This window comes from Lygodium microphyllum, unplaced genomic scaffold, assembly GCF_053477565.2.
Source record: "Lygodium microphyllum isolate KBCC unplaced genomic scaffold, Lygodium_microphyllum_v1.1.10 scaffold_896, whole genome shotgun sequence".
In the NCBI taxonomy this organism is placed as follows: domain Eukaryota; kingdom Viridiplantae; phylum Streptophyta; class Polypodiopsida; order Schizaeales; family Lygodiaceae; genus Lygodium; species Lygodium microphyllum.
In genome coordinates, this window is record NW_028230316.1 from 2,332 (window position 1) to 14,066 (window position 11,735).

Genomic DNA, 11,735 nt, shown 5'->3' on the forward strand with positions numbered 1-11,735 from the left:
GAATTTGATGACCAATTTAAAGATCTTTAAAGATCAACTAAGGACATCAACTGAAATGCTTATGCAACTGGTAAATGATCCTTAGTTTTTGTGCTTTTTGAACTCTTAAAAGAGGGTAATAAATGCAAGAAGAGAAAATCATCTTCAAGAGCTGTGGGATATCAAGATGCATCGAAGGAAGAGTCAATATAGCAGCATGATGTTTCAAATGTGGGTAGTGAGCATAAGCAAATGATGCTAGTTAGGCAATTGATGCATATGCAAGGCTAACTTGGAGGTGCTAATCCAAGGTTTTTTGGATAGCAGGGTATGCATGCAATGATGGGACAACCATAATACTTTGACGGCGGCACTGGTTTCCATGCTATGGAAGCCCATGTATAACAATGTTGGCATGATGTTGGGGCACAAGGTGGCAAGTTTGGCAATGTATATTTGTAGCCCATTGTGTTTGGGTCCCATGATATTAATGTTGGTCATGCTAATGCCAAGTATAGTGTTGGTCTTGAAGAAAAATGTTGCTAGTAATGCATACAATGTATGGGAAAATGTGTCTTGGTATGGGTAGTAGTATGCAAATTCTTATGCACAGTTGCATTGCAATGGTCCAAAGTATGCAAACAAGAATGTTTCCTAATGCATTTAGTGTTTCTAGCATGTTACGTATACATGAGGGGCAAGTTAACTAGATGCAATGTTGCATAGTAGTTAAGTTAGAATTTTTGCAATGTGAAAGCATAAAGCATTGCAATGCTCAAGGGGAAGAAAAACCTACAACCTACTGGAAGTTTTGAGATAAGTAAAGTTAGAGGTAAAGTTTCCATATGCTTCTTGGTGAAGCTTGAGCATTGTTTCACTGATAGATGCAAAGTGGATGACTTGGCAGACCATTCTCAGTTGTTGCAGCTTTGCCCAGATACCTTTCAGTTTCAATTGACTTTTGCTTAGGCTCAATCAGGTTCAATAGAGGAGGGGTTTGGAGTATTGCCTGATGCTCCAGGGAGAGGTGGCACTTCCACTTTGCATCCAAGGTATTGTGTTGAAAATATGTCTGCCATGAGGTCACTACTCAGTGTATTGGTCATTGCGAGATGTATGTAGATGAGTATGAGTTTCACTTGGGCATTGGAACTATACTTTTGTATTAGTTTATGATTAGTTTGGCATGAGTTTTTGCCTTGGTTTTGAGACAATTTATGATCAGTTTCAACTTAATTTTTTGTAAGTTTGAGCACCATTTATGGTTACATTTGGGATCAGTCTTGCATTAGTTATACTGATCAGTCTTTGCAATCGGTTTTTGATAAGCTTAAGGTCAGATTTGCAACAGTTTGTGATCAGTTCTCAGTTCAGCAAGTGATCAGTTTATGATCAGATTATGCTCAGTTTTCAATGGTTTACAGCTGGTTGCATGGACAACAGCATACTAGTAAAAGCCAGTGAGAGTTTCAGCCATGGTTTATGTTTAAAATATGCTTTATTGTGGTTCTAAAGTCAGAATAGTTAAGAAACATGAGTTATGGATGCATCCAATGAATTTGTAGCAACAATTTTGAAATGGTTTTTAGTTTTATGTTATGTATATGTTGGTTGGACATTTTCTATAGGTTTGCAACATGTAGCACGGTAGGAGTCGGGACAACAATGCGCAAAGTTGTGATTGTGAGGCTTTCTGGAAATTCTAGTGTAGAATGCCTTTCCTTCGGCACACTACAATACGATCAAGGACCATTGCAAGGATTTCAAGGGGGAGGTCTATCACGGGGATGTGAAATTTGAGATGCTTTAATCTTGCTGATAACATTTGATTAAGTTATTAATCAAATGTGCAAGGTTATTCAGCACATGTGATACACATGGCAGTTGTTTCATGGTAACAGGCCAAGGACCTCAAGGATGTAGTGGGTGCCAAAGGCCAAAGTTGTGATAAGTTATGTGAGCTAGGTTATGGGGGTTAGTGGGTGTCAAATTTGACCCTAGGATAGTTATTTGGCCAATAAGTATTGGTGGTGACACTAAAAACTTGCATTAATTAATTAATTAATTAATATCAGTGTAAGGGTTGAAAGAGATTGGGGACTACTCCAGGTTGCAAATGACCTAGCCAATTTAGTTATGGATAGGTACATTCAATTTTGGGCAAGGTCTGAAGAGCTGAAACTAATTTTCATTAATTGTGAAAATTAATTAAATAGTTGGATAATACTAAAAAATGGATTTAAAAGATTGACACTTGGCAAAAATGCCTATGCAAATTAAGAAAACGTTTTTGGGGGTTTGGGTTTCAGCCATTTAATTAGTTTACAGCTTGGAGTTGGGTCCCCCCAAAACCCTAATTCTTGGAGTATCCTTCAACATCTATAAATAGACAGACTGCTCCCATTCAGCCTCATTCCTATTTATGGAGGTTTCACACCCTTGAGTGCAGATTTCAGCCATTAGTCTACCTCTATGTAGTTGTCCCGCCTTCGAGATTATTGCCACCTCTCCATCAGCCCTCGTAGTGCCCTAGCGCCCTCCTTCAGGCTATTGCCCAATTGTTTGGCACCTTTCTTCAAGCTGTGTTTGGCATCTTCCAACCATTGCCAACATCTTCATCACCTTCTATAGCTTGCACTTGGTTCTAGACCAGCTAGACGATAGTTCCTATACACTCTAGTTGCTTGCGTTTGGTGTCTCTTTCTCCAAGCGACAAGTATTGGTGCTCCTCCTCATCCAGACGACATCCAGAGTTTGCATTTACACTCATTTGGGGGTTGCCTTCCATCTCCACAACTTCTGCTTCTTGCATTTGGTGCTCCAAGCCCTTCTGGCATCATCTTTTGCAGATTTCTCATTGGATTGGTGGGCATAGACTTGGGATTTGACTCCGGTGGATGTCACTCTCCGATAGTTTACTCTGCCCTTGAGTATCTGTACACTCTTATATTCATTTACCGTATCCATTCACTTCAGAGTTGTGTTCTTCTCTCCCTTCTTCTGTTTGAGTTTGAGTTTTGAGTTTTGTGTTTAGGGTTTGAGTTTTGCTTTCTGTGTTTGTGTTTGTCTCTTTGTGTTTTTGTCGTGGTCGTACAATGTGTTTCCTCGGTACAAACCCTAGCAGTTTTCTTCACCCTTGGCTTTCTCTTACCCTCTCCAACCATTCTTAGGAGATCTCAGCATTTCTCAGTCATTTTGAGAAGATCTTAGCCGAATTTGGTGGATAGTAGAGAGATCTCTATTGCAAATGCTAAATTTATGCAGAAATTAGGGTTTGATAGCCACCTCGTGACCCATGCCAATTGGTTTAAGGCATTATATATTGAATTCAACACTTGAAATTTGTGTAATTGTCAGGGAATTCAGGTGTCAGCTCGCTCATTGTAATTTGGGGTAGCATTTGGCCATTTGGAGGTTCCATTTGTGAGAGTCTTGGGTGAAAAATCAAGGGGCAATAGGCCCGAATTGATTGCTGATTGTTGCTACAGCAAAGAGGCTTTTGGAACAGCAGAGGAGATTGTAAATCTCAGCTTGTATTCATTCCATTAGCAATCGAGTTAAAGAAATACCGAAAGGGGCGCTAGTTTTGGGGACAACAAGGTGTCCAATGTCCGAGATTATTAAGGTAATTTGTGCATTTAAGTTATGTTCATTTGTTGATTGCTGTAATTAAGTGCTTAATCAAGGAATTACACCCTTTCCAAGAAGGAAGACTAGTTTCAAACTAGTACCACCGCGAAAGTATCTTGGCTGTGCCATCATGGCATGCATGCCATGGTGTTCAACAAGCATTAGATTGGCACTTTCAAGTTGGCCTTGCATATGCATCAATTGTCCCATTGCCATCATTTGCTTATGCGCACTACCCACATTTTGAACATCATGCTGTATTATTGTCTCTTCGTTTGGTGCATCTTGTTGTCTTGAAACTTTTAAAGACGATTTTCTGTTCTTGCCTTCATCCTTTCCTTGAAAGACAAATTAAGCCTCATCTTGCCAATAAGCCTCATTGATGATATTTCTTATAAATGTCAAAGCCTTTAGTTGATGTTTCTCATCCTATACGGATCTCTCTCTAGAAAAAGAGTGGTTCATTGCTTTAAAAGATCTAAATCACTATTCGCTCTAAATATATCGTACACTTTAGTCCTCTTTGCGACAAATTTTACCATGATTCTTCCTCTCGTGAAGAGTTTATCTATCCATCTAACCTTTTCCAAATCCTCCATGAGTAGATCCAAACAATGTGACACACATCAAGTCCATATGATCTTAGAGAGTTCTCTCTCTAACAAAACACCCATAGCCACATAGTTACTACAATTGTTAGTGATAACCTATACTACATTTTTTGCACCGATCTCCAAAATGGCAGCTGTGTTGTGCCTATAGATGTAATCACTGCCCTTGTGGCAGATGCATCTATGGCACACAAGAACATGGTCCCTTTGCAAGAGGACACCAAGATGCTATACATTCATCACAAAAGATGATGTAGCCATGTTTTTGCCAAGTAGTCTTCAAATGCTGCATCTCTAGCTCTATAGCTTGGTTCTCTCTAACAAGCTCACGTGTGCGCAAAGCCTCATAGGTGGGGCCCCTCCACTCACATCCAATACGATTGATGTTCTTGATGGTGCTTTTCCACCTCTTTGTTCGTGCAACATGGAAAAGGATGGTGCAATGTATAAATAATCTTGTGATCTCACAATTAGCCTCTGCCTTTGCTTAGTTTTGAAGGGTTGCTATAACACTTGCCCTTTCCAATGATCCCCTTGCTGCGCCACTAGTACATGCATTTGTTGATGAGCTACTACCACCTTGTGCACCCTTAGGATGTGGCGAAGGGGTACGCGAAGCAATTGGACCCTCAACATATGCATATGCACTTCCTTGTGTTGCCTTTGTATCTGCATCCATAGAGATGTTGGCACTAATAGAAGCACCAACATCTATGCACACTATCCCTCTTTGGGGCACTACCACCTACTGTGGGAGGTGGAACCGTAGGACGTGCACTTTGTTGTGGAGTATCATCGTCATTTGCCACACTAACCACAATGTGTTGCCGCCTCCAATGCTGTAAACTAGCAAACACATCATTAGGCACATCAGGGCAATTACTAATATCTTTACCACTAACACGAGCATGATGATCCTTCACTCATGTAATTCTCCCCGTGCGTATGACATGGAAATAGTTGCGTTCCCACTACTTCGATCCACTGCTAGCTCCATAGTTGCTAATGATGGGTGTGTGCTTCAAAATGTATCCTTCACCATGGCTGTTCGTTGCTGGAAATAGAGATAACCAGTAGCAAAGTTGGGGAAAACCTGCTCGAACCACTATGGACAGCAAAGAATGAAGAGAGGAGAGGGATTGCTCATTGGAAACATGAAAAAATAGCTCCAAAACTTAGGGAGAAGTGCTGCAAATAGTGTGGACAGGAAAGAAATAGTATTGGGCAGCTAAGAGATGAGGGAATCAGGGTTTCAAGGCTGTAGACAGCAGTAGGGAGAGTGATTAGCTGAGAAAGAGGGTGGAGAGCAGATGAAACAGGCTCAGAAACTGAGCGCAAATAGGCAAATTTCAAAATGATCGGGCTGTCCTGAAATTGAAGTGCAACTATGGCAACGTGGTAAAATTCCCTTGAAGAGATTGCCAAGAAGCGTTGTTAGCCGTACTCTGGAGGTTTGACCAGCATAGACACCAGTTTCTCCCTTGAATCTGGACGGTGGGTTATGATGCACGATAATAATAGTTGGACCAGCAACTGCAGACACACACAGACTGGCAATGAATTAAGCTATTTGGGCATAAAAAAAGGCTCTAGATTGGCATCACTTTTATTAATTGGTTGCAAGTTATCAGTAAATTTTTATTTTTATTTTGGGTTATTTAGTGCCACAGTCCCAGACGTTATAGTTCATATTACTTTCTCTTGGTGGGAGCGCTCTTGTTTCTAGCTCTACTGTGATACAGTTGGCTGCTTGCAGTAAGTCTTAAAACATTTCAGCATTCACTCTCTCTTCCACATTTTGAGTTTGGGTACCAACTGTTCTCTAAAGATATGATTGAGTTTTCAAATTTGGCTTAGATATAGCATTATTTTTTGTGATTTGTGGTTACCTATGTTCGATAATCTACTACTAGTGTAGAGAAGATGATTGTTAATAGTTGATGTTCTTTATGATCAGTCTGCCTGCAAATGATGCATGCGAAGGTTTGCTTGAGGATGAAGATGGTACAGAATGGGATGTTGTTGAGGAAAGGCAAGAAAAAGAGGCAGTGATGAGGCGTCAGGCTGAGCTTGAAGCTGAAGAAAGGAAACTTGCTGAGACTTTGGAGTTACAGCGGAGAGTAGAAGAAGAGGCAAAAGAGAAGCATCTTGCAAAGATGAAAATGAAACAAGCTGAGACTGAATCAGAAATTATAAGGCCAAATTTGTGTTTGGATAAGGACAGTCACTTACTTGAAACTATTTGTCAGCATGCTTTTCCATCTGTAGTAGCTGATGCTAAAGTGCCACATCAATCTGAAAAAGCTCCAGATGCCCGATTTTCACCCCTTGCTAGCCCATCAAGTCTGAGCATCAATATGTCTGGAGGTAATTTACAAGTTGGTGACAATGAAACTGTGGACTGCATGACCTCTGGCTCTTTACAGAATATGCCTGTCCTATCTCTAAACGAAGAAGAGAGAGTTCTGAACAAGGACATGAAGGGCTCTTTAGGGCCAGAGCTGTCCAGTTTAGGTGAAAAGGAGTCAGTAACTGGTGTTGAGAAGTTAGTGGAGAAATTAACTATTTCATCACTTCCATATAACAATCACAATCCACTCCCAAAGCCCAGAAGAAGTAACAAGAATAGAAGAAAAAAATCAGTTCGAACCCTAGGAGATGGCAAGGACAGTGGTTCCACAGAAGGGCAAATTGGAGGTACTCAAATTGCAGAGAATGTAAATAGCGAGAATATGCCACCAAATGGATTGGTTGAAGGAAATTTAATGCCTTGTGAGCCAGCTTCTAAACAGACACACAGTTTGAGTAAGTGAATATTTAAATTGACTTGACATGTCGAAAAATAAATTTTCCTGAAAGTGATGCCAAGACCGCCGGCTAAAAGTCAAGATTGAGCTGATTTGGTCAATTTTTGCAGGATCTCCTTCCAAGAAGGAGATTGTGGTCAAGGAAGGAGATGCTTTGGAATTATCCACTCAAGGAGCTTGTACGTTTATTGCATTTCCAATTGTTTTGATAAGTGACCCTAAAATAATTTTCCAGATAGGCATTTGTGTACTGTTTGGTTGGTGTATAGGCTTCAATGTTCCTACTGTGCTATCTGTGAAGTGTAAATTGCACTTGATCTTTCTCCAGTGATATATTTGATTACATATAATGCATTCTAAGGTTGGGGGTAACTGCTTGTGCATTTATGAAGCATGATTTTCAGTGAATGTAAATTGTTGCTTGTGCAAGTATGCGCATTGATGTAGGACTGTACAGTAATGGAAGTTCCTGAGTAGGTCTGGATTGACAGGCAATCCAAGCAAAACTCTAAGGCAGCTGAAAGCTGAGCAAGATGATGAGGATCGGTTCCAAGCAGACTTGGAACAAGCAATGCGGCAGAGCCTAGGTGATTTTAAAATTTGACTTGTCTTTTGCCTTCTAGATTTCACTGCCTTCATTAATAATTCTGATGATATGATGTTTTCACCAGCTAATGTGACGGAGGCTACATCTGATCGATCTCAAATGGAATATGCTAGTAGAGAGTTTGTTTTGTCGCCTGTGCCTGAAAACCTCAGGAGTGTTCCTGAAGATGTGGGCAAGGGCTTGCAGAATGAAAATGGTCAATATAATTGTTTTCTGAATGTGGTGATTCAGGTACAATGCGTGTAGATCTCTTTTCCTCTTCTCAGATGAGTTCACATTGTGAAGTGGATTTTCTTGCTGTAGTATGACTTTACTGGTGAGGAAAAAGACAGCTTCTTTTTACATTACCTTGAGAGAGGTTTTACTGTGTTGGCGTAGCTTCTGGTTGAGGAATGATTTGAAATGAGTTCTGCAATATTTAGATGATTCGGTTAATCCTTTTCTCCCGGAAGTTTTACTTGTTTTATTTGAATGTTGGTTTTATTTGTTGAGCCAGGCTTTTGGAGTGTTATTATCAGCTGAAAGCTGCTACATTTTGAGTTACTACTGTCATTTCTTTATTTGTGCATGGGTGTGCTAATATGAATGCTATATCTTTGCAGTAAATGTAAATGGTTGTGTTTATTTGTGTCTTTGTATTGGGGGAAGGGATTTCCATTTGGATACTATTGACAGTCACTTGAAATGGAAAATTGAAACAGATGTTGAAGCTAGAGCACAGAAAAAGATTGAAATGTATGGCACTTCATCATATTTGTAAACTAGATGGTGACAAATGAAGTCAAGATGGCCTTTCTCAGGTGGATCACTGGATAATATGCAGAGACTTCAACATAGAGTCCTAGGGGCATATGACAGGCTATCTTAGAACACGTTTGGTTTTTCATATTTGAGGATAGAATCCCTTTGTTTGCTGTGGAGGTTGTCTATAGTCTTGGTCTACAAGATCACTTCAGTTTTCTAGGAGAGAAAATGCAACAGGTGTCAATACTTTCTCCAGAATTAGTAGAATCTACATTCCATGCGAACAGTCAGGCTTGTGGTAGAGGAGGCCCTGCCGGTGTCAATTCAGGTACGATCCTCCCTACTGTTGGTAGTCTGAAAGAGGGATTCTAGATTCTTGATGTTTAGGAAGTCTCATGATGGAGTGGCTCGTTGGTGGGATCATATCTGAAGGTACTTGCTGTGAGTGCTTGGTCTAGACTCCAAAGGACGAAAAGGTGCAGCAAAGGAAAGAGTAGAAATCCTTCAAAAGCAAAGATGTGAATGTGTGAGAAAGTGCACAAATGGAAGTGAAAGCACACAATCATCAACACACGAGCAGAAAGCAAAAATAGACACAAGATAGCTCAAAAACAGACAATGAAATACACACCAAAAGCATGAGAATCACAGTACAAGGGTATGAGGTACAAAGGCTTCTGCTCTGACCTGCAACCTTTATAGGCAATAAAAGACCTCAATAACCCATGAGATGTACATTGCTAAGTGCTAATAACTTCTGTAAAATCATGGTTGATTAACACAATAAAATATGCGGTGATGTATGCTCGGAAATCAGCCACCAAAGAAGATTCTCTGAATGTCTACCATGTTGAGAAATATGCAATTACATGCCATGACAACCTCTTTGTATGGAGTAGTCAAGAGAGGAACATACAACAGTCTAAGAAGAGTGTTCTTTATCCCATAGGCACAGTGGAGAAAAGTGGAACCATCGTACAACTATAAAAGCATGTACTTGACATTGAGTTAAATGATGAATGCTATTATATTTTGTACTTTTAGTCTTGTTGTCTCTCTCTATTGAAAATTGTGTTAATGAGTCCAAGCTAATCTATCTTGGAATCTAATTCACTTGAGTAACAATTAGTGTGTCTAGTCTCAGTCATCATGCATCTTGTCATTGACTTTCGTTCTCCATAGCTAAACCTTGCTCAAGGATTCGTATTTCTCAACATGGTATCAGAGCCATGGTAAACTTGGTTTAGCTCAGCTCATTGCTCCTCCATCTCCCCACAACCTTTGGTTAGCTCAACTCCATAAGAGTCTTTCATCTTTGACTTCATTTTCACTCTACCATTCTTAATTTCCATAGCCAATAGCACCTACCTCTATTGGAGCAACCGTACGTCTTCAACCAGGCCATATTTATTCAAGCTTTCTCCTCAGGAGTTGTTCTTCAGATCGAGGCGCAACTTGGCACAAAAATCAAGGAGATTGATACGCATCAAGCTCGACATTTGCATTTTTCCAAATTTGGCATAGTTTTAACAGTGACCACTTTGAAGATTTAGATCTCTCAACTTGGGCAAAACAAGTATTAAATCATCTTTAGGGGGACTTAGATCCATTAGCGAGGGTCCTCTATCTCAAAGGGTTTGAGTAGATTCGACTTGTGGAGCTTATGGAAGCTGATTTACGAGTTGCTACTCCTTGTTTTGACAAGACAGCCATAGCCATTTTCAATCAAGCTTATTTTTCACTTCACTTCACTTCACTTATTTCCCTGGGCTCAACCAAATCATTGATTCTTTGATCTACTGGACCACTTAGTTTTCAGCAAAGTTCCCACTTCAAATCAGCAAGGACTTTGAAGATTCAACAGTTGACACTACCATTACTTGTGTCCTTTAACATAGTTGCTTTCAACTCTTTTGCTGGTCAAAACTTAGATATTTGAGGCTGTGATTGGGAATGAAGTTTTTTATGTGGGTACTTGTTATGAAGAATGACGCAACACTTCTTACTCACTGTGCTATATAGAAGATGTTTTTGCTCTACTTGCAGGAGGAAATAAAGTTGTCTACATTCAAGTGTAATCAATGATTTTATCTAAAGACCTTGAAGATGTTTTAGCCACTTTGCTCAACATGTCAATTCCTAAGCGTGTGACCTCTTTGCTTGAGGGGGACCAAAAGATCAAAGCAAGCAAAGCAGAGAAGAAGAACAATGAAGTAGTCAAAGCATAATAAGACCATGAAGAAAAAGGCCAGAAAATTAAAGTAAAAAAAGATTCAAGCAAAGTGGAGAGCATCAAAGTAAAGAAGGACAAGAGGAAAAGAAAATCTGTCATGCTGAAAGAAAATCACAAAAAGCTTACAATGTCATATTTGAAGATGAAGATCACAAGGTCCTATTGGTCCTTGTTTTCAAATTTTACTAGACATTTTTGAAAACTGTATATACTAGCCTCTAATGCTCCTTTTCATAAGCTTTGTAACCCTCATGTAACGTGTGCACTATAGTCTTTGCACACTTAGTGAGGCCTTGTGACAACCTCTAGCTTTATACGGTTGGTTCTTTTCCATATCTACACTTAGCAAGGTTCTACTCATGACAGTCTTTGTATACTCAATGCTTTTTATGGTTGTGATTGAGGAGGGGTGTTGAGAAATATGTCATCACATCCCATGACAGCCTCTTTATATGAAGCAATTAGGCAAGGAACATACAATAGCCTAGGAAGAGTGTTCTTTATCCTATAGGCATAGTGGAGAAAAGTGGAACCATCCTACAACTATAAAAGTATGTACTTGATATTGAGATAAATGATGAATACTATCGTACTTTGTACTTTTAGTCTTGTCTCTCTCTACTCAAGATTGTGTTTATGAGTCCAAGCTAATCTATCTTGGAACCTAATTTACTTGAGTAATAGTCAGCGTGTCTAGTCTTAGACATCATGCATCTTGTCACAGACTTTTGTTCTCCATAGCTAAACCTTGCTCAAGGATCCGTGTTTCTCAACATACCATGTTCCGTAACACAGTAGGCACCATAAAACCCTCAACACCATAGTATATACGACAAAGATGACAGATGCGCCATGGTTCATGATACCCTAGCATTGGGTGTACATGGATCTCACCAATGCTAGATATGCCTTGGAAGAAGTAACTTTATTGATGGTAGCCCTACTCTAGCCTTGATCATAGAATGCAAGAAAAAAAGAAAGAAATAAAGATATATTAACGTCTGCATAAGGCCAATGTGGTCTATGAGACAAAATCCAAAGTACATGCATGTCTAATGTCATCTCATCAATAATGTAAATATAACATTAAAATGAGTAAGCGGCCTATGAGACAATCCTAAGAA

General features: G+C 39.7%; 1 protein-coding gene across 1 annotated transcript; it reads left to right on the forward strand.

Moving 5' to 3' along the window:
- The first annotated feature begins 6,169 nt into the window (after positions 1 to 6,169).
- On the forward strand, positions 6,170 to 11,719 carry LOC148007974 (uncharacterized). Its single transcript, XM_087674550.1, has 4 exons — positions 6,170 to 7,025; positions 7,138 to 7,206; positions 7,519 to 7,614; positions 7,699 to 11,719. The coding sequence occupies exons 1-4, from the start codon at positions 6,170 to 6,172 to the stop codon at positions 7,878 to 7,880; spliced, it is 1,203 nt and encodes a 400-aa protein (XP_087530676.1). The 3' UTR covers positions 7,881 to 11,719.
- The last annotated feature ends 16 nt before the right edge of the window (positions 11,720 to 11,735 follow it).